General features: G+C 46.9%; 1 protein-coding gene across 2 annotated transcripts; it reads right to left on the bottom strand.

The window, feature by feature from the left end:
• Positions 1-3,328: 3,328 nt before the first annotated feature.
• Positions 3,329-20,374, bottom strand: LOC146333580 (3-galactosyl-N-acetylglucosaminide 4-alpha-L-fucosyltransferase FUT3-like). 2 transcript variants are annotated; one of them, XM_084826361.1, is made up of 3 exons: positions 20,287-20,374; positions 10,616-10,690; positions 3,329-6,221 (listed from the first exon to the last, which is right to left on the bottom strand). In XM_084826361.1, exon 3 carries the CDS (start codon positions 6,211-6,213, stop codon positions 5,125-5,127), a length of 1,089 nt encoding a protein of 362 aa, XP_084682487.1. In that variant the 5' UTR covers positions 6,214-6,221; positions 10,616-10,690; positions 20,287-20,374; the 3' UTR covers positions 3,329-5,124. The 2 variants fall into 2 exon arrangements, with proteins under 2 accessions (XP_084682487.1, XP_084682486.1); XM_084826360.1 differs by lacking the exon at positions 10,616-10,690.
• Positions 20,375-23,252: the final 2,878 nt, after the last annotated feature.

Raw genomic sequence — 23,252 nt, forward strand, 5'->3', positions numbered from 1 at the left:
GTACTCAAACACACACAACCTCACTGCTGAGCTTGCGATCTGATTCGCAGAACAACAACCCTGACAAACATCCCTTCAACAAATGTGTACATTTGGAAAATGCACATTTAAAAAATGCATACTTTTGAAAAAAATGTGCACAATCAGGTTACATCTAGACAATGAATATGAGGAGTGCAAAAAGAGCCACGCTGTTCAGACGCAAGTCCTCTCTTGTTCGGCATCCTGGCCAACCAGATGCCCCTGTGAGAAGCCCCCAAGCAGGGCATGAGTGCAAAAACACCATCTTGCTCATATTTCCCAGTATACTGCCTCTGATACTGGACGTAATATATAGCCATCATGACTAGTAGCCATTGATAGCCTTAGAGTTTGAACAGTAGAAACAGTTATGCTATTATTACTACTACTACTACTACTTTTTAGAACCCCTTCCATTAAAAGAATCCTACCCACACCTTTTGAAAAGTTTTCTTTTCTCTTGTCCTCTGGGGATGTCAGGGGCGGGGGGGGACGGGACTGTTTTGCTCTACACACACACACACACACACACACACTTTTTCCCACTAGGACAAAACCCACACTTTGTTTCCGTTCCAGAGCAAACGAACCTTCAAACTTGGGTGAGTCCAAAAGGCAAATCTTTTCTATGACATTAGCCAGACTGATCGAGTCAATGGTACGAGCTCTTGAATACAGCCAGAAACTTGATCTGTGCAGAGTGTGTGTCAACACACACTAATTAGACACTTGATGCAACCCCTAAAAGGCTACCGAGGGGATGCGGGAGACGGAATAAAATTTGTGAACAAAATTTCCTTTCAAGATGGACTGGGGTGTTTCACAAAACCATGCTGACAGCTTCAGGGTAAAACTCATATATATGTGGATTGTTAGCTGAGGGCTACACACCACAAATGCGAGGGTGACACTTTGGGGGATTTTTATAATGTTGTGATGGGGAATTCTTTTTAATTATTGCCAGACCATTTTTAATGAAGTCACTGCTGCTCAAGCTGACTCACATGACGCCCATTCTTGGCAAGGCCTCGCCCACTGGGAAAGTGGCTGCGATCACCTCTTGCTGGCCCAGAATATTTGGGCACCCCAGGTAGAAAATCCAAAAGGCACCCTCCAAAGACGCTCATCCTGCAATTTCCCCTACACCAAAATTCAGTGTAAGAGTTTAGGCTCCTGTTTTAGATGAAGTACCTAAGAGAATTGTGAAGGAAGCCAAAAAACAAAAGAAAAGTGCTCACATTAAACAACAAAAAAGCTTCTTTCATATTGTTCCAGGTGAAGCTCGAAAAAACATCTAGGGCGGCACTCCCCTGGGAGAAATGGTTGTGAGTCACATGCTGATGATGGGTGGGGCCAGACTCAAAAGTGGGTGAGACCACCCCCTCTCTCTGCCATCCCCTTCTCACCCTCTCTTTCTGCCACCCCTTCTCTCTTTCTCTCTGCCATCTCCTTTTCTTTCTCTCTCTTTCTTTCACCACTTCTCTCCCTCTCTCTCTCTCTGGCACTTCCTTTTCTCCCTTTCTCCCACCTCCTTCTCTCCCGCTACATTCCCTTCTCTTTCTCTTTCTGCTACCCTATGTCTCTTTCTCTCATCCCCTTTTCTTTCTGTCACCCACATCTCTTCCCCTCTCCCTCCCCATACAGTGGGTTACTGAGGGAGGGGCAGACTCTTGCCAGAGATGAGAGATATGAACTGATCACTTGCAGAAAGCTTTTGAAATTAGGTCAAGGGCCGCAGGGGCTAAGCCTAGGGGCTCAGGCCTGTTGAGCCCCTGGAGTGGGAAAATTCAAATAGAACTCTCTGGAACATAGTAGTGAGCATGAACCATAATTAGGAATGATCAGCTACCTCCCGGTTCCATTTCTTTATTGCCCCTTGGCTTTGCTCTGCCTAGCCTTGCATTCATCCTGAATTTCAGTTTAACTAAAAGAATTTTTCAAATTAATTCCAGAATTAGAGCATTTGGCTGCAGTTGGCTTCAGTTTTGTTTCTTCAGTGTCCTTGCATCTTTTTCTCCTCTTCCGTTCCTGACGCTTATGTGCGCATCAACAAAGTGTTGGCGGAGGTGGGGGGAGAAAGAAAAAGCAACCATGAAAATATGATTGCATCAGGAGCCCTTTTCGCATGATGTGGCACTAGAACGCATGTGTGCTCGTGTGGCATTGTAATCCACTGCACCAAAGAAACCTGCTACAGCTGTCTGCATGAATCGCATCACATTTGGCAAGTTATACTCCATCAGTGCACATCTGCGGGTCGGTGAAATCCCCCAGTCTCCCAAAGGGAGTAAAAAGTATTATGCATCAAGAATGCCTCTTTTGGGGGGAGGTTGGCGTTTTAGCAGCACACATGCGGACATCAGTAATGTGTAAAGCAGGGGAGATGGCAAGCCCCCTCTGGAGAAATCCTCCTCAGAGGAAGAGCTAGAGCTCCCACATGCAAATGACACTGAGGAGCAGCCTGGGCCAGGAGGAGCCTGGGCCCTCAGGGGAAATGGCCACTGGTCCATCTGAGACAGAGGCTGAGCGACACCCTAGTCCCTGAGAGTGGCAGAAGCTCAAGAGGCAAGGCAGAATAACCCCCACGAGAAGGAGTGCCTGTCTGCAGAAGAAAGCTCCTCATGAGTAAAGGGCTGCTCGTGAGTAGGGCCCTCCTCACAAGCAGGATTTTTTGCGGAAGCCTCTGTTGTGCTGCAGGCGAGTCCTGGGTGGGGTTGTGGAAATGCTGGCTCTTGGTTGAGCCCTGCTAGCTGCTGTAGCACCACTGTTCTTTCAGTGAAACTTTGCTTATCCTTGGACTGATCTCTTGGCCACTGATCCCTGGACTCCTGATAAGATGCCACTTTCCGACCGGCCTTTTTCTAGACTGCCAAGACTGTGCTTTGGAGCGTTTGCTCACCTATTGACTTTGCAAAACGGATTTACCCCTAGTTTGCCCCAGGGCTGAGCCTAACCCAGACAGAGCAGGAGAAGGGGGAAAGATGCAAAGGAATGCTGTAAATGGAACATTACACTGTGTGTGTCCCCCCCAGTGCATCCGTTCCAACTGGGGCAAAAAGACATCATCTGAAGTGCCAAAATGTGGGTGAGATACCCAGACGAAAGGAATTCTGGAACCAACCCTGGGCACAATCCACCTTTTCAGAAAGGGAGCAGGGCAAAGCTTACCAGAAGGCAAAGCAGCCCTCGTGGGCAGCGGATTAAAGGGGCTTGAATAGGAGACTGATCGGATCTATGGGGGCACAATCCACCAAAAAGCTCTCCCACGTGAGAACCATCAAAGACAGTGTGAGAGCATTTGCTGGGTCTTATTTATGTATTTACTGCATCAGTGCATTTATTTGTTTAATTTATTTGTTAATGCATTATTTTAATTGGTTTTGAACCCGGATCTCTCCAAACCTCGGCCAGCTCATTACACAATGCTGCTTTTCTTAAGCAGCTCATGCTCATTCCAACGTGGAGCGTGCAGAAGATTTTTCCAATGGGATTGGTCCGTTGTCCTCCTCCTCTACTCTAAATGGTGCTGCAGCAGATCCACCTCTTGCAGAGACCGCTTCCCCCATGTCTTGAAGGCTGGGCCACATCTGGCTAATTTCATGCATTAGCTCTCATTCTCGGCTTCTTTTCTCAGTTTGGCAGCAGCAATGGCGGCTCGTTCCAAACCTTGCAGCATCTCAAATGACTTCATTACGAGGCTTCTCTCAGAGTTTGTGGCGTCGAGTTTCCCCTAGAAACCACAAAGGGATCAACCCCACCAGCCAACCTCAGAGACTCACTCTGAAGCCAAGTGACTTCAGCTCACTTGCTTGTACGATGCACTGCCGCAGAGTGCTTATAAACCCTCCTTGGTTTGTCCAAATGTTCCCCCAAAAGCTACCTTTATTCGTTCAAAGAATATGGGTGACATATGTGTTCTCTGTAGAATTATGGGGAGTGGAGGGTACAGACCGACCGATCTGTCAGTTTCTCTTTCTTCCACATTCATTATACCTATATCATCTATATCGATAGACTGATAGATTGATATCTCACATTCTTTCCATCCCATTTATGAAGAAATTTAGGGGAATAATAATAATCCAATCAAACCAAGTTCTCATTACGTAGGGAGGCGGTGGGCTCTCTCACGCTGGAGGCGTTCAAGACGAGGCTGGACAGCCACCTGTTGGGGATGCTCTGACTTGGATCCCTGCATTGAGCAGGGGGTTGGACTCGATGGCCTTGTAGGCCCCTTCCAACCCTACTATTCTATGATTCTGTAGGGATGCTCTAACTTGGGTTCCTGCACTGAGCAGGGGGTTGGACTCGATGGCCTTGTAGGCCCCTTCCAACCCTACTATTCTGTGATCCTATGATTCATCCATCTGCACCTGGAAAATTCTAGAGACACAGCTATTCCCAGCATGCAGAGGAACATATTGGTTGCTGCTGTTTTTATGTCAACATCGAAGAGGAAGGACTACAGTTTGTCTGAATGGAACCAGCTCTTAGCATCTGGTTGACCTTCTTTTGACTAAGCCACTCTGATTGCAACCAGCGGGGTCCAGATTTTGTGAAATCCATCCAGTGTGTGTTTTGTGGATTGAGTGGTGTCATTCATTCTGTTTACAGATAGATTGGAGTCCCCCCCCCCATTTTGTGGAAAAATATGCAAATAATTCCACAAGAGGGTTTACAACAATGTATATAATTCACATCTGTACATACTATTTTGTGTACTGTCTCCCATTCCAGCCAACTTTTCCCTGTTTATATTTTCCAGGATGGCATATGTCTCAGCAGAAACATGTGCATTTTCCTATGAATAAATGTGTGTACATTTGGGGGAAGTAAAAAAAAAAAGACCTGAAAGCTGATACATTCCACAGAGGAGGTCAATCTGCAGTGGATTCCACAGGTCAGATTCTTAGAAATCCGAATTCATTTTAGTCTGTTTCGAATTTCTCCAGCACCCCTAATTGCAACCACATCAATTTCTCTGTCTTGTTGCACTGGTATCACTCTAGATACGTTACAAGTCCAGTTGAGAGTCGGGGATATCTTCACCTCGCCAGTCAACCATTCCAAGAGACCCTCAGCCTCACACCATGGCCTTCTGCCTCACTTGAACCACTTGCTTAACTCTGGCAATGTCTGGTACTGGCTTGGCCTTTTTTGCAAGGCCTGGCAGGCTTTGCAGAAGGAAAAGGCCCACCCTGCATCTCCAATGGGTTTCAGCCATGAGCGCCACTGAAAGTAACTCTCGTACCGTGTGCTGTTCCTGTCCAGCTCGTGTAAGAAGTTGGCCAGCTCTTGTGCCGTTCGGAAGTCATTGATGTGAATGAAAGAATCAGGTGGCAGAAAACGCTCGTAGTTCTTTCGTGGTGGTCCGAGGACGACTGGTACAGCCCCAGAGACCAAGGCGTTTCTCCAGGTCTTCTCAGTGATGTAGTCCTCATGAATGGAATTCTCAAAGGCCAGGTAGAACTTATACTGGGATAATGTGGACAGGTGCTTGTCCCAAGGTAGCGGCAAGTGACCACTTCCATACACATCCACTTGGAGGTAGTTCTTCAGTTCTGCATAGTACTTCACCCGGTGAGAATTTGCCTTCCAGTTGCTCACAGCCCAGGCTACCAGTTTGGACTTGGGTGGGATGGTGATGTTCTGAGGTTGGGTGAGGACATCCAGCCACCCATAAGGAGTGAAGATATCTGAGTCCCTCCGGTAGGACATGGTAAGATTGAAAAGGTTGTCCATGAAGTGGAGGTTGGGGGCATGGCTGGGAGACTCCAGATTGAACCAGATCCAACGTTGGGATGGTGGTCTTGGGTCTTGGGGTAGTGTCCTGGGGTTATTGCACACATCGCGATGGTGCACGATCACCGCATCAGCCTTTCGGTACCAGCGGCGGTCGGCTGTGATATGACAGTCAGGGATGCCCAGTAGTGTGGAACAATTTTCAATGGGATGGGGTGAACCAAAGGGCCAAGTCCATAGCAGAATGATAAGATTCGAGGCAGGTTCTTTGCCCATTAGGGGGCTGTTTCGAAGCTGTTTCCGTGGTTCCATCATGATGGGGATCGTGGGTTTTGGTTCGATGGAGATTCTGATGTAGGTAAAGAAGACTGCGCTGAGCATTACCTGGAGGAGAATGAAGATCAGGAACTTCCAGCAAGTCACGATTTGTGTGTGTCTGTTGGGATCCATAGATCAGCCTGGGACAGAAAGGGACAGTGTAAAGCCAGGGGAGTAAATAGGCCTCCTTTGCTCATCACACAGAAAGGAACACTGGGGTCAAAGTAATCCATAAAACACAGCATGTATCAAGCACCGAGGTCTACTGAAAGGGCATCTCTGCACCAGCCTAAAATCCTGCATTTAAAATGGGGCTTTCTGCTTCCGTTTTAAATGCAGGTTCACAATGACTCCCTTTTTCCACGCGCTTCCTTCCCTCCCTTCTGCCCACTCCTCCCCGTATCTGAGTCTTCCATTCTCTTTCACTGATCTCACTCCTCTTCTTGCCGCTTTTCCTCTTTTCACGGAGAGTACTCAAGCCAAACACAACCGGGTAATTTGATAGCTCATGATCTGCGATCTATTTAAAAATGGAACAACGGGCCTTTAGTGCAGGAGACGCCCTGGAGTGTTGCAGCGTCGTGTAAAGAGCCCGCAAACCTCCGTGAAGGAGCCGTCTCAATCGCAGGATAAAAGCTCCATGTGAAGAAAGCCAAAAAAAGAAGATTTGAATGAATGCCTGAGCAGGAAGCTAAGATGAGGAGCTGAGCTGATAATCAGGGGACAGAATGACTGTGAGGGTCAGGCCTCTGAGAAAGAAATGGAGTAGTAGGAGGAAAGATCTCTTGTGTGCAAACAGAAACGGAATGTAGGGATGTTGGAGGAATCTGTTTGGGGGGTAAAGCTCAACAAGCTTTCCTTAGTACAGCCTAGAGATGTAAAATTTCTGGAAACTTTGAGGCCATGGAAAAAAACATTTCTGCCCTATTTTTTTTAAAATAAGCCATACTTATTTTTTTACCACTCTTTATAGATCTAAAGTCACCTTGTTGCTTTAAGACAGCCTTCTCCAGCCAGGTGTGCTCCAGGTATTTTGGACTTCAGCCCCCATCAGCCTCAGGCAACATGGCCTATTCATTCATTTCATTTCATTTCATTTCATTTCATTTCTATACAGCCCAATAGACGAAGCTCTCTGGGCGGTTCACAAAAATTAAAACCAAAGAATGCACAATAAAACAATACAAAATATGTAAAACATTAAAACCACAGTAAACAATACAACCAGAATAAAACCTAGCAGCAGTGCAGGGATTTAAAACACAGATTTAAAACAGCAAAGCTAAAAGTCTAGAAAGCTAAAATGCCTGGGAAAATAAAAAGGTCTTCACCGGGCACTGGAAAGAATACAGTGTAGGTGCCAGGTGAACCTCACTAGGGAGCTCACAGCCAGGGTGCCACAGCAGAAAAAGCCCTCCTTCTGGTAGCCACCCGGCTCACTTTCTTTGGCAGGGGCTCACGGAGAAGGGCCGCTGAGGATGATCTTAAGGTCCGGGCAGGCACATATGGGAGGAGGCGATCCTTCAGAGAAGCTGGCCCCAAGCCATTAAGGGCTTTTAATGTTAACACCAGCACTTTGAATTAGGGGTGTACGAAACTCAACTTACCTGGCTCTGCTGGGGTCCGCAGGTGGGGGGAGGCGATCCATTCCTCCCCCCGGAATCCTTGATGGGGGGGAGGCGATCCATTCCTCCCCCGCTCAATCCTGCCCGGCCGGCTCTGCTCCGCGACCAGTCTGCAGAGCCACCGACCAGGACAACCTGCAGCAGGGCCTCCAGCTGCTGCCGGGCTGCTGCAGACGCAAATGGCGTCCTGCGTAGGGAATGCCATTTGCGTCCATTCGCTAGCCCGTGATAGGCTATGTAAATATTCACGTAGCCTATCATGGCTAAAGCAGGGATGCAAATGGCGTCCCCTACACCATTTGTGTCCCTGCTTTAGCCGTGATAGGCTATGTAAATATATACGTAGCCTGTCACGGGCTAGCGTAGAGACGCAAATGGCGGCCGCTACGATGGCCACCATTTGCGGCTGCAGTAGCCCGGCAGTGGCCAGAGCCGCCGCCGCCGCTTCATCTGCCGCCGGAGCTGCCGCCAGAGCCGCTGCCACCAGGTAGGTCCGTCCTGGGGGGATTTCGCGGGGTGGCGGGGGGGGAGGCCGTTCCGCCACAGACTCCGGGTGGCTGGATTCGAAAGAATCCAGCTTCGCTGGAGTCCATGGCTGAATTCTCCACCATCCCTACTTTGAATTGGGCCTGGAAATGGACTGGCAGCCAGTGCAGCTGGAAAAGTACCAGCGTAATCTGAGCTCACTGGCCAGTCCCTGTTAACAATCTTGCTGCCTTATTTTGGACCAGCTGAAATTTCCGGACTGTTTTCAAAGGCAGCCCCATGTATAACGCATTGCAGTAATCCTGATGAGAAGTTATCAAAGCGTGGGTAACTGTAGCTAGGCTCACTCTGTCCAGTTAAGGGCGTAGTTGGTACACCAGCCTAAGCTGATGCAAAGTGCTCTGTGCCACTGAGCACACCTGTGCCTCAAGTGACAGTTCTGGATCCAGGAGCACCCCCAAACTACGAACGTGGTCGTTTAGGGGGAGTGCAGCCCCCTCTGGAACAGGTTGACTATCACCTAGCTGGGCAGACGAACCACCCACTAACAGTACCTCCGTCTTGTCTGGATTGAGTTTCAGTTTATTGGCCCTCATCCAGTCCATTACCGTGCCCAGGCCCTGATTCAGAACAGCCACTGCCTCACCTGGTTTGATGAGAAAGAGAGGCAGAGCTGGGTGTCATCCGCATATTGATGGCACCTCAGCCAACACCTCCGGATAGCCTCCCCCAGCAGTTTCATGTAGATGTTAAGCAGCACGGGGGATAAAATAGAGCCCTGTGGACCCCCATGGCACAATTGCCATGGCACAGAGCAATAATCCCCCAGCACCACCTTCTGGAATTGGCCATCCAAGTAGGAGTGGAACCACTGCAGTGCAGCACCTCCAACTCCCAGCCCAGACAACCTATCCAGAAGGATACCATGGTCGATGGTATCGAAAGTCGCTGAGAGGTCCAGGAGAATCAACAGGGTCGCACTCCCACTGTCCCTCTCTCTGGCCAATGGTCAGGAATGCTGGGCACTGTAGTCCAAAACATCCGGAGGGCACCAGGCTGGGGAGGGCTGCTTTGGGAACATAAAGCAGCCTATCTGTTCCAAAAGTTATTTTATGTATGACTTAGTTTGCTTATGAAGTCATTATATTTTAAAAACTTTTAAAAGTAAACTCAGTAAATTTGTAATTCTTGCATGGATGGATTAGAGCTACGTTAAATGACTGCTACAATATCAGGAACACAGGACTCTAGGGGGAGGCGCTCCGTCCCTCCCCCCGGAATCCTCCCCGGCCGACTCTGCTCCATGGCGACTCTGCGGAGCCGCCAGCTGGGGCCGCCTGCAGCCAGACATCCGGCCACTGGGCTGCACAGGGACGCAAATGGCAGCCGCTATAGCCGCCACCATTCGTGTCCGTGTCTTTAGCTGTGATAGGCTACGTAAATATATACGTAGCCTATCACGGCTAAAGACATGGACGCAAATGGTGGCAGCTACGGCGGCCACCATTTGAGTTCCTTCCTTTTGCTGTGATAGGCTACGTATATATTTACATAGCCTATCACAGCAAAAGACAGGGGTGCAAATGGCAGCCACTACGCCATTTGCGCCCCTGGCTTTTGCAGTGATAGGCTATGTAAATATGTACGTAGCCTATCACGGCTAAAGACACAGATGCAAATGGCGGCAGCTATGCCATTTGCGTCCCTGCCCTGAGCCATGATAGGCTATGTAGATACTTACGTAGCCTATCACGGCTTGCCAGGGATGCAAATGGAGGCCAGCGTAGCGGCCGCCATCTGTGGCCGCAGCCCAGCAGCGGCTGGAGCCACTGGAGCTGCCGCTGCCGCCGGAGCCAGGTAGGCTCCATTTTGTGGGGCTTTCGCGGGGTGGTGGGGTGGGTTGCTCCGTTCCACCATGGATTCCGGGGGGGGGGGGCAAATTCACTGGAATTCAGCCTCCCTGGGGTCCATGGCAGAATTCTTTAACATCCCTACAAGAATGCACATTTACTGTCAAGAATGCACAATGGTGACTGTACTTACATGTTGGGAAACTGAGCATAACTGTCTATCAGTAAAATATACTTTAGATCAAAAATTTTAACAAGGGATGAAAGAACTAACTATGCTGGGAATCTTACAGAGAGGATTAAAAAAAGGCTTCATTCTTTCCAGACATTTTACATCTCTGGTCTTTCTATAAAAGTGTTCTTCTTACACAGTCTTTAGAAATCATTTTGTGGGGAGTAAAGGCTTGGTAACAATATACAAATACTTTGTCTTAAATTCTAAAAGAAAATATTTCAGAATCCAAAGCTGTTCAATTTTTCTAACTTTTTGGGAAAAAAAACCCCAGTCCTTGGAAAAACAGGAAAATTGTTTTTTCCAGTTTTTCTCATATCTCTAGCTTGTTCTTGCCTCACCTCCGGACTTCAGTCTGCTTTCCATTGTGGAGCACAACTCGATCTGTATGGAATCAGGCCAGTTTGTGGATTTTCCTTTTTTTAAAAAAAGTTACACAAATCACAGCTGAATTTAGCATGAAGTTACATAATTTGTGTAAGTTACAGCTCACCACACACACACACACACACACAAATATGGAAAATGTTCCTGGAGTTCAGGAAAAAGCCATGGCTTGGTCCACAAAGGCAAACTGAGTTGGGCACACCACGGAACTCCGTCAAGCAAAAAGAGGAACAGATTTCCCAGTGACGGATATCAATAACAAGATGTAAGGAAACGCAAAAAAAAAAGGACAAAGGGGTGATTCCATTGGAGAGACAATGTGGTGTAGTGGCTACAGTGTTGGACTGGGACTTGGGAGATCCAGGTTCTAGTCCCCACTTGGCCATGAACCTCACTGGGGGACTTTGGGCCCATCTTAGACATAACATGGAGAGGAAGAGAACTATGTAAGCTGCCTTGGGCTCATCTGAAGAGGAAAAATGGTGAGATATAAATGTAATAATAATAATGATAATGATAATGATGATGATGAAAGTGAGGGAAAGGCAACGTATTGCCATTTATTTATGCCGAACTCTTTCCAACACCAGGTGAAGACCTTTTTATTCTCCCAGTATTTTAGCATTTCAGCTTTCTCGTCTTTTAGCTCTGATGTTTTAAACCTGTATTTTAAATCTCGGCATTGCTGCTAGGTTTTATTCTGGTTGTATTGTTATATTGTTGTTTTAAGCTTTCATATTTGATTTTGTTTTATGCTGCGTGTTGTGGCTATAATTTTTGTGAACCGCACAAAGAGCTTCAGCTACTGGGCACTATACAAATGAAATGATAGATGAATAAATAAATAAATAAATAAATAACTTTATTGTTAGTCTTTTGAAATTCAAAGGAACTTTGTTGATATACTCAGGTGTTTGTCTGATGCCATTAATTCAGAGGTGGGGTACCCTTTCAGCCTGAGGCCCAAATTAAATTTTGGGGAAGCTCTCAGGGACCACATTCCAATGGTGGGCGGGGCCAAAGGCAAAATGCGCGAGGGAGCCAGAAATACAAAGAATGCCAACATATTGTCCCTTAAAGGTCTTCCTGCCAGTAGCTGAACTGAGGCATTTCAACCTTTTAAAATGGGGAAAAAACTGAAGTGAAAGCAGGAAACCACCACCACCATCATCATGGCGATCACTCGTGACTGAGTAAGGTTGTCTTCCAAAGATAGAGTCTATATAGATAACTCTTGAAAAGGATTAGACAGATTCATAGAAGATAGGTCCATCAACACAATCTCTAGCAGTGGGTCTGCAGGTGGCTGTAAAGGCCGATTCTGGATCTACACAGCCTCCCGCAGCGAGTACATAGGTTCCCAGGTGGAAGGCAGTCACGGAGAGGGTTTGCTTGATGTGCCTTCCGCTGAGCTCATTTCTCCCTTTCCCTCTGTACTCGTGCTTCTTCAAAGTCCTTAGCGCCTTTGATATTGGCTGACCTCCAGTTGGAACGCTCATGAGTTAGAGCTTCCCAGTTCTCAATCCTTATGTTACATTTTTTTAGACTAGCTTTAAGAACATCTTTAAATCTCTTTTGCTGTCCACCAATATTCCGTTTTCCATTCATAAGTTGGGAATAGAGTAGCTGCTTTGAGAGACGATGATCAGGCATTCGAACAACATTGCCGATCCAGCGAAGTTGATGTTGGAGAATAGTTGTTTCAACGCTGGTGGTCTTTGCTTCTTCCAGTACGCTCACATTAGTCAGTCTGTCTTGTGTCTTCCCAAGCAATTTGCAGAATTTTTCGGAGGCAGTGTTGGTGGAATTTTTCGAGAAGTTGGGAGCGGCGTTTATAGATGGTCCATGTTTCACAGGCATACAGCAAGATCGGTAGTACAGTGGCTTTGTAAACAAGCATTTTGTTCTCCCTGCGAATGTCCCGATCCTCGAACACCTGGGAGAATGCTACAGTTGCAGAGCTCAGGTGATGCTGAATTTCAGCGTCAATGTCAGCTTTTGTGGAGAGATGGCTGCCAAGATAAGAAAAGGGATCGACATTTTCCAGCATCACACCATTAAGCTGGATTGATGGCGCTACAGAGGGATTGCTTTGTGCTTGCTGGTAAAGCACTTTGGGGTTTTTGTAGGGATGTATAAAAGTCACTTACCATTTCGCGGATCTGCTTCGCGGTGGGGGGGGAGGCACTCCGTCCCTCCCCCCGGAATCCTCGACGGGGGGAGGAGCTCTGTTCCTCCCCCCCGGAATACTCGACCGGCCGGCTGTGCTCTGCGGCGGCTCCGCAGAGCAGCCGGCCAGGCCCAGGCCAGAGCCGTCCGCAGCCGGATTTCCGTTCTCTGGGTAAAACAAAAACAAAACAAAAACCACGTACGCAACTGGCGGCGGCTACGGCCGCTGCCATTTGCGTTCCTTATTTTTGGCCGTCTTAGTCTACATAAATATTTACGTAGACTATTACAGCAAAAATAAAGGGGAATGCAAATAGCGCCCACTCCGCTATTTGCATTCCAATTTATTTTGGCCATAATAGTCTACGTAAATATTTACATAGACTAAGACAGCCAAAAATAAGGAACGCAAATGGCGGCCGCCATTTGCGTACGTGTTGTTTTTTTTTTTAGCCTGCCATGATAGGCTGTGTAAATACTTACGTAGCCTATCACAGCTTCCGCAGGGACGCAAAAGGCATCCCTGCATTAGCTATGATAGGCTATGTATGTATTTATGTAGCCTATCACGGCATGAAGGAGGAAGCAAATGGCGGCCGCAGGGCGGCCGCCATTCACAAGTCGGTGCCGACGGGAGCAGGTAAGTGCTCCGTTTCGTGCTATTTTCGTGGGGTGGGGGCTTCGTGCCGCCCTACTTTCGTGGGTTGGGGGAGGCGGGGGCTTCGTTCCGCGATGGATTTTGGGGGGCCGAATGCACTTGCATTTGGCCTCACCGAGATCCGTTGTGGAATTCTCTGACGTACCTAGTTTTTTGATGTTAAGCGAGAGGCCGAGCTTTTCATATGCTTCTGCGAAGATGTTTAGGATAGTTTGGAGATCTTCCTCTGAATGTGTGCAGATTACATTATCATCAGCATATTGAAGTTCTGTGACAGAGGTTGTAATTACCTTACTTTTTGCTTTCAGCCTATTGAGATTAAGAAGTTTTCCATCTGTTCGATATATGATTTCTACAGCAGTGGGAAATTTCCCTTCAACAAGGTGTAGAATCATAGCGAGGAAGATGGCGAATAAGGTTGGAGCAATGAGACATCCCTGTTTAACGCCTGATCCCACTTTGAATGGATCACTTTGAGAGCCGTTGTTATCCAAGATTGTTGCCGTCATGGAGGAGCCACAAGATGTTCACAAATTTATTAGGGCATCCGGTTTTCAGAAGGATGGTCCAGAGAGCAGTACGATTTACAGTGTCGAAGGCCTTAGTCAGATCAATAAGCGCCATGTACAGGGGTTGGTTTTGCTCCCTGCATTTTTCTTGGAGCTGTCGTGCAGTGAAGATCATATCCACTGTCCCCCTGGAGGGGTGGAAGCCATTTTGGGATTCAGGGAGGATGAGATAGGTCGAAGGTGGTTTGCAAGGATCCTTGCCAGGATTTTGCCTGCTGTAGCTAGAAGGAGATGCCTCGATAGTTTCCACAATCTGTTCTATCACCCTTTTTAAAGGGAGTAATAATTATGGCATCCTGAAGTCTGCTGGGATCTCCTCCTTCATCCAGATTTTTTCGATGAGCTTGTGAAGCTGTTGTGTAGCTTCAGGCCCACCTTCTTTAAAGACTTCAACAAGGATCCCATCGGGTCCTCTAGCTTTATTATTTTTCATTTGGTTAATGGCTTTACTGACTTCCTCCAAACTAGGGGATACTGCAAGCTCATCTCTGGTTTGTTTTTGTGTGATTTGCGAGAAAACCTCATCAGCCACAATAGAGTTATGGTTAAGGAGGTTGTGGTAATGCTCTTTCCAACACAGTGCAATAGACTCTGTCCTTTAGAAGTTTGGTATCATCTATTGAGCGTAAGGGGTTTGTACCATGGTTTGTTGGTCCGTAGATGGCCTTCGTAGCATTAAAAAAGCCCTGCCATGGGCATCTGCAAAATGCTGGATTTCTTGAGCTTTCTTTATCCACCAGGTGTTCTTAAGTTCTCTTGTTCTTCTTTGGACCTCTCCCTTAGCACTAGCGTAGATTTTTTTTCTTAGTGGCACAGTTGATGTCTTTTTGCCAGATTTGGAAAGCTTTCCTTTTCTTATCAATAATATGTTCAATCTCCCTATCATTCTCATCAAACCAGCCCTGATGTTTCTTAGTTTGGTATCTGATAGTTTGTTCACAGGCTGCGATAATGGAAGTCTTCAGTTTATTCCAGTGTTCCTCAACATTTTCAGGGGTTTTCATAGGTAGATGTTCCTTGAGGGTTGTTTGAAAGCAGGCTCGCTTAATAGAGTCTTGAAGGGCTTGGGTGTTCATTTTACTCCTTGGTTTTCTTCCTTGAAGCCTACGTTGAGGGACAATCTTAATGGTTTGTCCATTAATTCATTAATGTGGAATGAATTAATCGGTGGTCTGATGCAGTCATCAGCGCTCGTCATGGCTCTAGTGAGGAGTCTAGTTACACCACATTTTAAGAAGGATGCAGACAAACTGGAGAGGGTTCAGAGGAGAGCAACAGAGATGACCAGGGGACTGGAAACAAAGCCCTACAAGGAGAGACTGAAAGAACTGGGCATGTTTAGCCTTGAGAAGAGAAGACTGAGGGGAGATAGGATAGCGCTCTTCAAGTGCCTGAAAGGGGGTCTCACAGAGAGGAAGGCCAGCATCTCTTCTCAATCATCCCAGAGTGCAGGACATGGAAGAATGGGCTCAAGTGACAGGAAGCCAGATTCCAGCTGAACATCAGGAAAAACCTCCCGACTGTTAGAGCAATACGACAATGGAACCAATTACCTGGGGAGGTAGTGGGCTCTCCCACACTGGAGGCGTTCAAGATGAGGCTGGACAGCCATCTGTCAGGGATGCTCTGACTTGGATTCCTGCATTGAGCAGGGGGTTGGACTTGATGGCCTTGTAGGCTCCTTCCAACCCTACTATTCTATGATTCTGTGATTCTATGATTCTATGAGTACATCACAGCAATCTCTGGCACGGACAATTACATGATCTAGAAGATGTCAATGCTTCAACCGAGGGCGCTTCCATGAAGTTTTAAATTTATTTTTCTGATGAAAAAGTGTGTTGATAATGACAAGATTATGCTCTGCACATTTAGTCAGAAGTAGAATTCCATTCTGGTTGCTTTGCCGACTCCTTCTTTCCCAATGGTCCCTGGCCACAAATCAAAATCATGCCCAACTCTTGCATTGAAATCGCCCAGGAAGATGATTTTATCCTCCTTAGGTATCTCTGATAGGATGGTGTCCAGTTGGGAGTAAAAATTTTCTTTGATGTCTTCATCAGCATCTAATGTTGGTGCATAGGCACTTAGAATAGTTGCCTGCTGGGTTTTGGCGAGTTTTATTTGGAGGGTTGAGAGTCGTTCGTTAATGCCAATAGGAACTTCTGACAAGAGCTTCATAAGATCATTTTTAATAGCAAAGCCTACTCCATGTATTCATCGTTCTTGTTCAGGCACTCCTTTCCAGAAGAAGGTGTAACCTCCTTTTTCTTCCTTCAGTTGTCCCTCTCCTGATCTTTGAGTTTCTTGGAGTGCTGCTATGTCAATGTTAAAATGTCTCAGCTCCCTTGCAATGATGGCAGTCCTGCGTTCAGGGCATTCCCTATCTGTATTGTCCAGCAGTGTCCATATATTCTATGTTCCAAAGTTCATTTGTCTTTTGCGACCACTAAATGGTGACCCTACTGGACGTGGTAATCCAGTCAGGGAGGAGGTGAGGCAGACTATATTTAGGGCACCTTTTCTAGCCCCCTCCCCATACGGGGTGAGCAGAGTGGATCCTGAATAGGACTGCTCAGTCGTGGATACAGCTGCCGAACTACTCAACTGCCTTGGTCCTTGAGTCAGGACGACTGAATCTGTATCTACCACCCATGTGCCGGTCCATGACTAGGGGCTTCCGGATTTCACAGTCCTGCCCCCGATTCGCCGATCACCATGGGACTCTTGGTTGGTTGGGTTTGGAAGACGCCTGTGCTTGAATTTGTTTTATATGTGGAGATCAGTGCACAATGATCAACGCACAGTCTTTGCAGAAAAGGCTCTAATCCAATTTATTTATTTATTTATTTATTTATTTCATTTCTATACCGCCCAATAGCTGAAGCTCTCCGGCATGAATATCATGACAATGGGTGGTCCTTTATCTGCTGCAGCCTTCATCCGCCTTCTCAGCCATTGTAACATACACCTTGTTATTTTCCGCCTGTTCTGCCATTGAGGACTTTCTTGGATCGTTCTTTGTCTGGTTTCTCCCCCTTGACCTTGCCGCCATGGTTGAAACGTGTTTTTATTTTAGTTTTGTAACTCAATAAAGCAGTAAGCCAAACAAAAGAGAAAAGCTAGAGGCACCGTTTATTTGCTGGGACCTCCTGCTTGGTTCAGTGAGTACCAAACAGGGGCAAAACTCAATGTTATGCCTGTGCTGATGGGGAAATATCAACAGATATTAGCCAAGGCAGCAAAACTGAGCCTCCACATTCAGTAATAGTCTACCTCTGAATCTCTGGGGCTGGGAAGAAACATTTCTGCTCCACTTCTGAGCTTCCCAGAAGCATCTAGTTGGCCAATCCTGTGCACACAAGTTGTTGGACTTGATGGACCTCTATTCTGATTCAGCCTGATGTTCTTCTATTAAGATGGCTGTGTGTATTTGAGCATAACTCCGATTGAACTCAGAGGGGATTTATTTCTGAATAAAGGATCTGTCCATTAGTAGTACTCTGCTCTTTGTAGTGTGCTTTTTTCACCCACCTTTTGCTGTCCTCTTCCCTGCCACATGCTGCCCCATTGAAATATAGATTGTATTAGCATTCAAAGCCCTAAATAGCTTGGGACCAAGTTATCTGAATGATTGTCTGCTCCCATATGTGCCTGCCCGGACCTTAAGTTCATCTTCAGGGGTCCTTCTCTGGAAGCCCCTGCCAAAGGCAGTGAGGTGGGTGGCTATGAAGAAGGGGGCCTTTTCTGTTGTGGTACCCCAGTTGTGGAATAAGCTTCCCAGAGAGGTTCACCTGGTGCCTAAGTTGTGCTCTTTCCAGCACCAGGTGAAGACCTTTTTATTCTCCCAGGCATTTAAGTCTTTTAGCTCTGTCATTTTAAATCTGTGATTGTATTCTAAATCTGCATTGCTGTTAGGTTGTATTTTGGAGTGGCACTTTTCTACTGTAGTTTTAAACTTTGACATTTTCTATTATTTATTTAGAATAGAACTTATTTATTTATTTATAAGTAAGTAAGTAAGTGAGTGCTCATTGGAAGGACAGATACTGAAGCTGAAGCTCAAATATTTTGGCCACCTAATGCGAAGAGAAAACTCTCTGGAAAAGACCCTGATGCTGGGAAAGACTGAAGGCAAAAGGAGAAGGGGACGGCAGAGGATGAGATGGCTAGATAGCATCACCGATGCAATGAATATGAACTTGAGCACACTCCGAGGGAGAGCGCAGGACAGGAAGGCCTGGCGTGCTATGGTCCATGGGGTCACGAAGAGTCGGACACGACTGAACGACTGAACAACAACAAGTAAGTAAGTAAATATGCTCAGTGGGGCAGGGAATGGCATTTGGCTGATGTAACTCAGCCAAACACAATCATAGACACAATTGCTGTTATTCGGTGAGCAACAGGAAGTTTCAGAATAAAGCATTACTCGGGGTTTGGTTTCCAGGCGGGAGACTTATGGTGTCTTTCTGATACCTGCAAGTAAGAGCATAATTGTGTGTGTGTGTGTGTGTGTGTGTGTGCGCACGTGGGGGGGGGGGAAACAGCACTGCCTCTTGCAAGGCAGAAGATCAGCTAGCCCACCTTGAATCCCCACATTTTTCATGGTGAGCCAACTTCTAAGCCATTCTCTCTCTGCCTGCTCAGCTTTCACAAATCAAAACAAAGAAAGGGGCATAAATGTTTGGAGGGGATATTTACTCCCAAGCCATACTCAAATGTATCTTGGGGTAATAAAATCCCCACTTATAGAAGAAGTGCCCTGCTTATATCATGGGGGCTTTTTTTATTGCAATATGTTAGCACTGGCTGGGGCAGAAATACACTGCAATGGCAAAAATCAAGAGATTTCTCGGAGTATATTTTATCCCACGCTAGATCTACAGTAGTGCTTTTCATCGGTATTGATGTGCACTGATAACTGTTGCAGCACATTACGTATTTCATGTATCACTTTTCTCACGTTATTTCCTGCTTTTTATTCTGTATTATCTACCACAACAGATGGCATTGCATGTGTTGTGAGGTATAAATGTGCACGAGGGATATGGCATCACCTAGATCGGGTCATATTGATTGATATGACCTGAGGTGTAAATCTGGCTCCAGTCTCTTTTTGTTTTTTCAGAAAGCACTTGGTACAGGCACTCAAACCTGCTTCCCTGGAACAGTTTTTTTTGGTCATTATTTGACATACACACACACACACAACACATTACATGGGCCAGGAGAAAAAATATTCCCCCAACGAAGGATTCAGTTGCTCAGGGCAGGGGAAGCGGGGGATAAGACACTTTTTGTCCCAGATGATTTTTGCATAGCGAAGAAAAACTGAAAATGACAAGTGGTTGAAATTTTGGGACATAGCATCATAGAATTGGAAGGGGCCTACAAGATCATCGAGTCCAACCCCCTGCTCAGGGCAGGAAGCCTGATTCCCAGGCGGTCTCCCATCCAAGTACTAACCAGGGCTGACCCTGCTTAGCTTCCAAGATTAGACGAGATCATTGTTTGCTACACTGTAGGTGGCAAACTTCTATAATGACTATGTCATATTCTATTTCTGAGTAAATTCTGCAAGAAACAGTGCACCTGGGGCCTAATCTACCCCATGTCATTGGACAAATGAGTGCTCATGCTTACACAGGCGGCACCTGCCCCCTCCTATCGGCTGGAGAGGTGGCTCCTTCTCCATGCTCCAATGGATAGCTCATTCCAAGGATGGAAATCCCCAGCTATCAGGTGACCCATCTGCTAACCCTTAATTCCCACAGATGAAACATTAATAGGATATGAATGAGCCATTTCTTTTTCCAAACAAACAAATAATAGAACATCAGAAGAGCCCTGCTGGATCAGACCAAGGATCCATCTTGTCCAGCATTCTGTTCATACAGTGGCCGACCAGCTGCCCACTGGACACCCACAAGGGGGTCACAGCACTAACAGCACGAACACATGAAGGTGACTTTTCCCCCTGGAGTTGCACTGCTGGTTCTCCTAGCCCAATATTGTCTATTCTGATTGGCAACAAATCTTCAGGGATATTTCCCACCCTTCTTTCCCAGCCCCTTTTGAAACTGCAGACACCGGGGTCTGAACCTGGGGCCCTTTGCATGCAAGTCTACGCTCTGACGCAGCGTTATGGTCCATCTCGCTAGCTCCCCTCTAGCCTTTCTGTCACAAACCAGCTTCGACAAAAGGCAGAATGCTGCAAGCGACTCACCTCCGGCTTTGATTGCTGTGTGCTTCCAGGGGCGCTGTTGGCAGGGACCAGCAGGGAAACTGATGTGGCATTTGGCAAACAGGTGGGGACGGGAGCAGAGTTTTGCAAGGGAAATATGTGCAAGGAGACAGATGTCTTTGTCCAATGAGGGATCTGGGCTGAGGTGTGTTCCTTGCTTTGCCATTTGTCCTCAGCTGGGTGTGTTCCTAAGAAGAGTGTCTGAGGACTGATTTTTCCTCCTCCTTCCTTTTGTAAAGAAAGAAAAGAAAAGGTTTGTCCAGTGTTCCAAACCTGTCAAACAAATGGCCCTGTGAAATTGGCCACAAGCCATGCAGGCAAGTGATTTCAGTGGAACAACTCAAGGGGAACAGCTCACAAGTTCAGACAAACAGCAGTCATCAAAAAGTGGAGGTCCGTTTATCCTTCACCCTCCCAGAATTTAATCACAGATAAAGCAAAAGGATCCCCTGCTACCAAGGAGAGTTTTTCTTCCCTCCTCCCATTCCATTCCTTTTTCACAGGGGCGTGGAACCTCTACCAGCCAGAGGGGCAAATTCAGGTTCAGAGATGCTTTCGGGGGCCGCATTCCAGTCATGGGCAGGGCCTGAAGCAAAGGGAGGGGCGGCCAATGTACAAGAAATACCAGCATATTGTAGCTTGAAGTTCTTACTGCAGTAACCAAGCCTTAGGAGAGGCACTGTGATCCAGGAAACCATGAGACAATTGGTGATCAAGGGAAAGGGGGCATGGCCAGCAGGAGGGGGTGTGGTCCTCTTTTTAATATTTTTAAGTGTGATCTCGCTGGTAAAAAGCCAGTAGCAGTAATGATGAGACCTAGTACCCATTATAACTTGGGTGAAAGACAAATAATCAGCCCTTGCATTGGTAGAGCTTGACAGCCAAGATGGAGATGGTCTATTTCAGAAGGGGCAAAAGCAAGACCCCAGAGAGTGAATGTACTTCAAGAGCAGGTGTTAGCCTGCACTGGAAAGGGGGATACAGACAGTCCTGTGATAGAATGAAGATAGTCTCTAGGGTGGGAAACCCCGCCCTATGACCAGGTCGCCCACCTTGAAAACCTGGCTCATTCATGGAAATGGAAGGGTGTGGCAGACACAGACAGCCACTACTGAGTCCAAAGTGCATCATACTTTCTGGGGCTGAGCAGAGTAAATCCAGGCAGTATGCTCAGTGGACAGCCTTACGTTTGCCATGGTGGAAGTAACCTGATGCAGTATACATATTTACAGACTCATGAGCAGTAAACAGAGGGTTTGCCACATGAATTATCATGTGAAAACAGGACAGGTTCTGTATATGTAACTGTCCCCAAGGGGGCAAAGTCTTATGAAAAGCAGATGGATAAACTGATTGGCTTAGTGGTTAAGACTAAGGGGCCGCGGTGGCTTAGTGGTTAAGACGATGAACTGCAGACTGGAAGGTTGGCAGGTCAGCAGTTCGAGACCCGAGTGCTGCATGACGGAGTGAGCTCTCGTCTTCAGTCCCAGCTCCTGCCAACCTAGCAGTTCGAAAGCAAGAAATTGCAAGTAGATAAATAGGTACCACCTCGGCGGGAAAGGTAACAGCGTTCCGTGTACCTCGGTGTCCAGTCATGCCGGCCACATGACCACGGAAGCATCTTCGGACAGCGCTGGCTCTTCGGCTTAGAAACGGAGATGAGCACCGCACCCTAGAGTCGGACACGACTGGTTGGGGACACCTTTACCTTTACCTTTAAACTGATTGGAGGAAGGGCTGTTGCAGAAAAGTCATTGGTAGAGCTTCAAGAATGTTTGTCAAGAAAGTATGGATTGTGTGAAATTGGTTCCGTCTATATTGTGTGGGCTGCCTGTCAGGCACTTTTTGTTCTGTCATCTGCCCATCACAGAATTGGATTTTTTAAAGTTTCTGCCTTTTGCAGATTCGCACAAAATATGCAAATTCACACAAAATGCAAAAATTCTCACAAAATGAGCACATCCCACCCAAATGCACATTTGCATGCTTCAACTTATGGGGGAAATTAGCATTTCGGCTGGGTTTTTTTTAGTTTCTATATGATGAAATTTGTGCAAAATTCCTGAAGGTTAGAAAAATGGTCTGCGAGTCCACAGAATCCTCCTGAAAGGGGAAAAAGCCAGTCTGCTGTGGAATCTGCAGGTCAGATTCAGAAAAATCCAAACTCATTTTGTTCCATTGCAGATTTCTCTGACATCCCCATGTTTGCATGCTCCACCCTTCTCTTCAGGTACTTAAGCCTCCAGTCTGCTGGAAGACAAAGGGGAGTGTTGTTGCAGAAAAGGCATGGTGTCATTGGCTGAGCTTTGAGAGTGTTTGCCTGCTCCACTCAGGTACTTCAGGTACTTAAGCCTCTCACTTGCTGGAGGAATGAGCTTGCGGCATGAGCAAAAGGGCTCTCAGCTGTGGGTGAGAAGCCATTAAAGAGGAGATGCTATCTTGGGAGAAGAGCAGAACTGGAGGAGAGTTGGGCACATGATGAACTGATCTGAGTGGCTTCTTCAACCCTTTTTCCCCTGTGATGGTCTCTCTTTTGTTGTTGTCATGGCAAAATTGTAAGAACCAATGGTCATACACAATTGGAGCTGATAAAGTCAAGTGATCCAGCAAAATAGCTGTGCATGCTTGAAATGGGCATGCCTCAGGAATAAGACGCCTGTGCAAGTAGCAGCCCTGCCCATGCAAGATCAAGGGGAGAAATGTTAACCTTGGCTTGCTGGACTCATGAAGAGAAAACCAGGCTGTGTGGGAGCCAAGGGTATCCATGAATGTGCTTTACAGGGGCATCCTTTGATAGGTGGATGCAGTGGCAACAGTTGATGTGAACTGTGCCAAAAAGTGAAACAAAGGCCCCTCTCCAAAGCCCTGCTGGGCCAAGTGACTAAGAGCCAAAGTCCTGGACAGATACGGCAGGTGGATTATTCCCAATTCAGATGGTGGCAGCCAGC

This window comes from Heloderma suspectum, chromosome Z (assembly GCF_057233095.1).
Source record: "Heloderma suspectum isolate Gila_16-S chromosome Z, 16-S_ref, whole genome shotgun sequence".
Lineage (NCBI taxonomy): Eukaryota > Metazoa > Chordata > Lepidosauria > Squamata > Helodermatidae > Heloderma > Heloderma suspectum.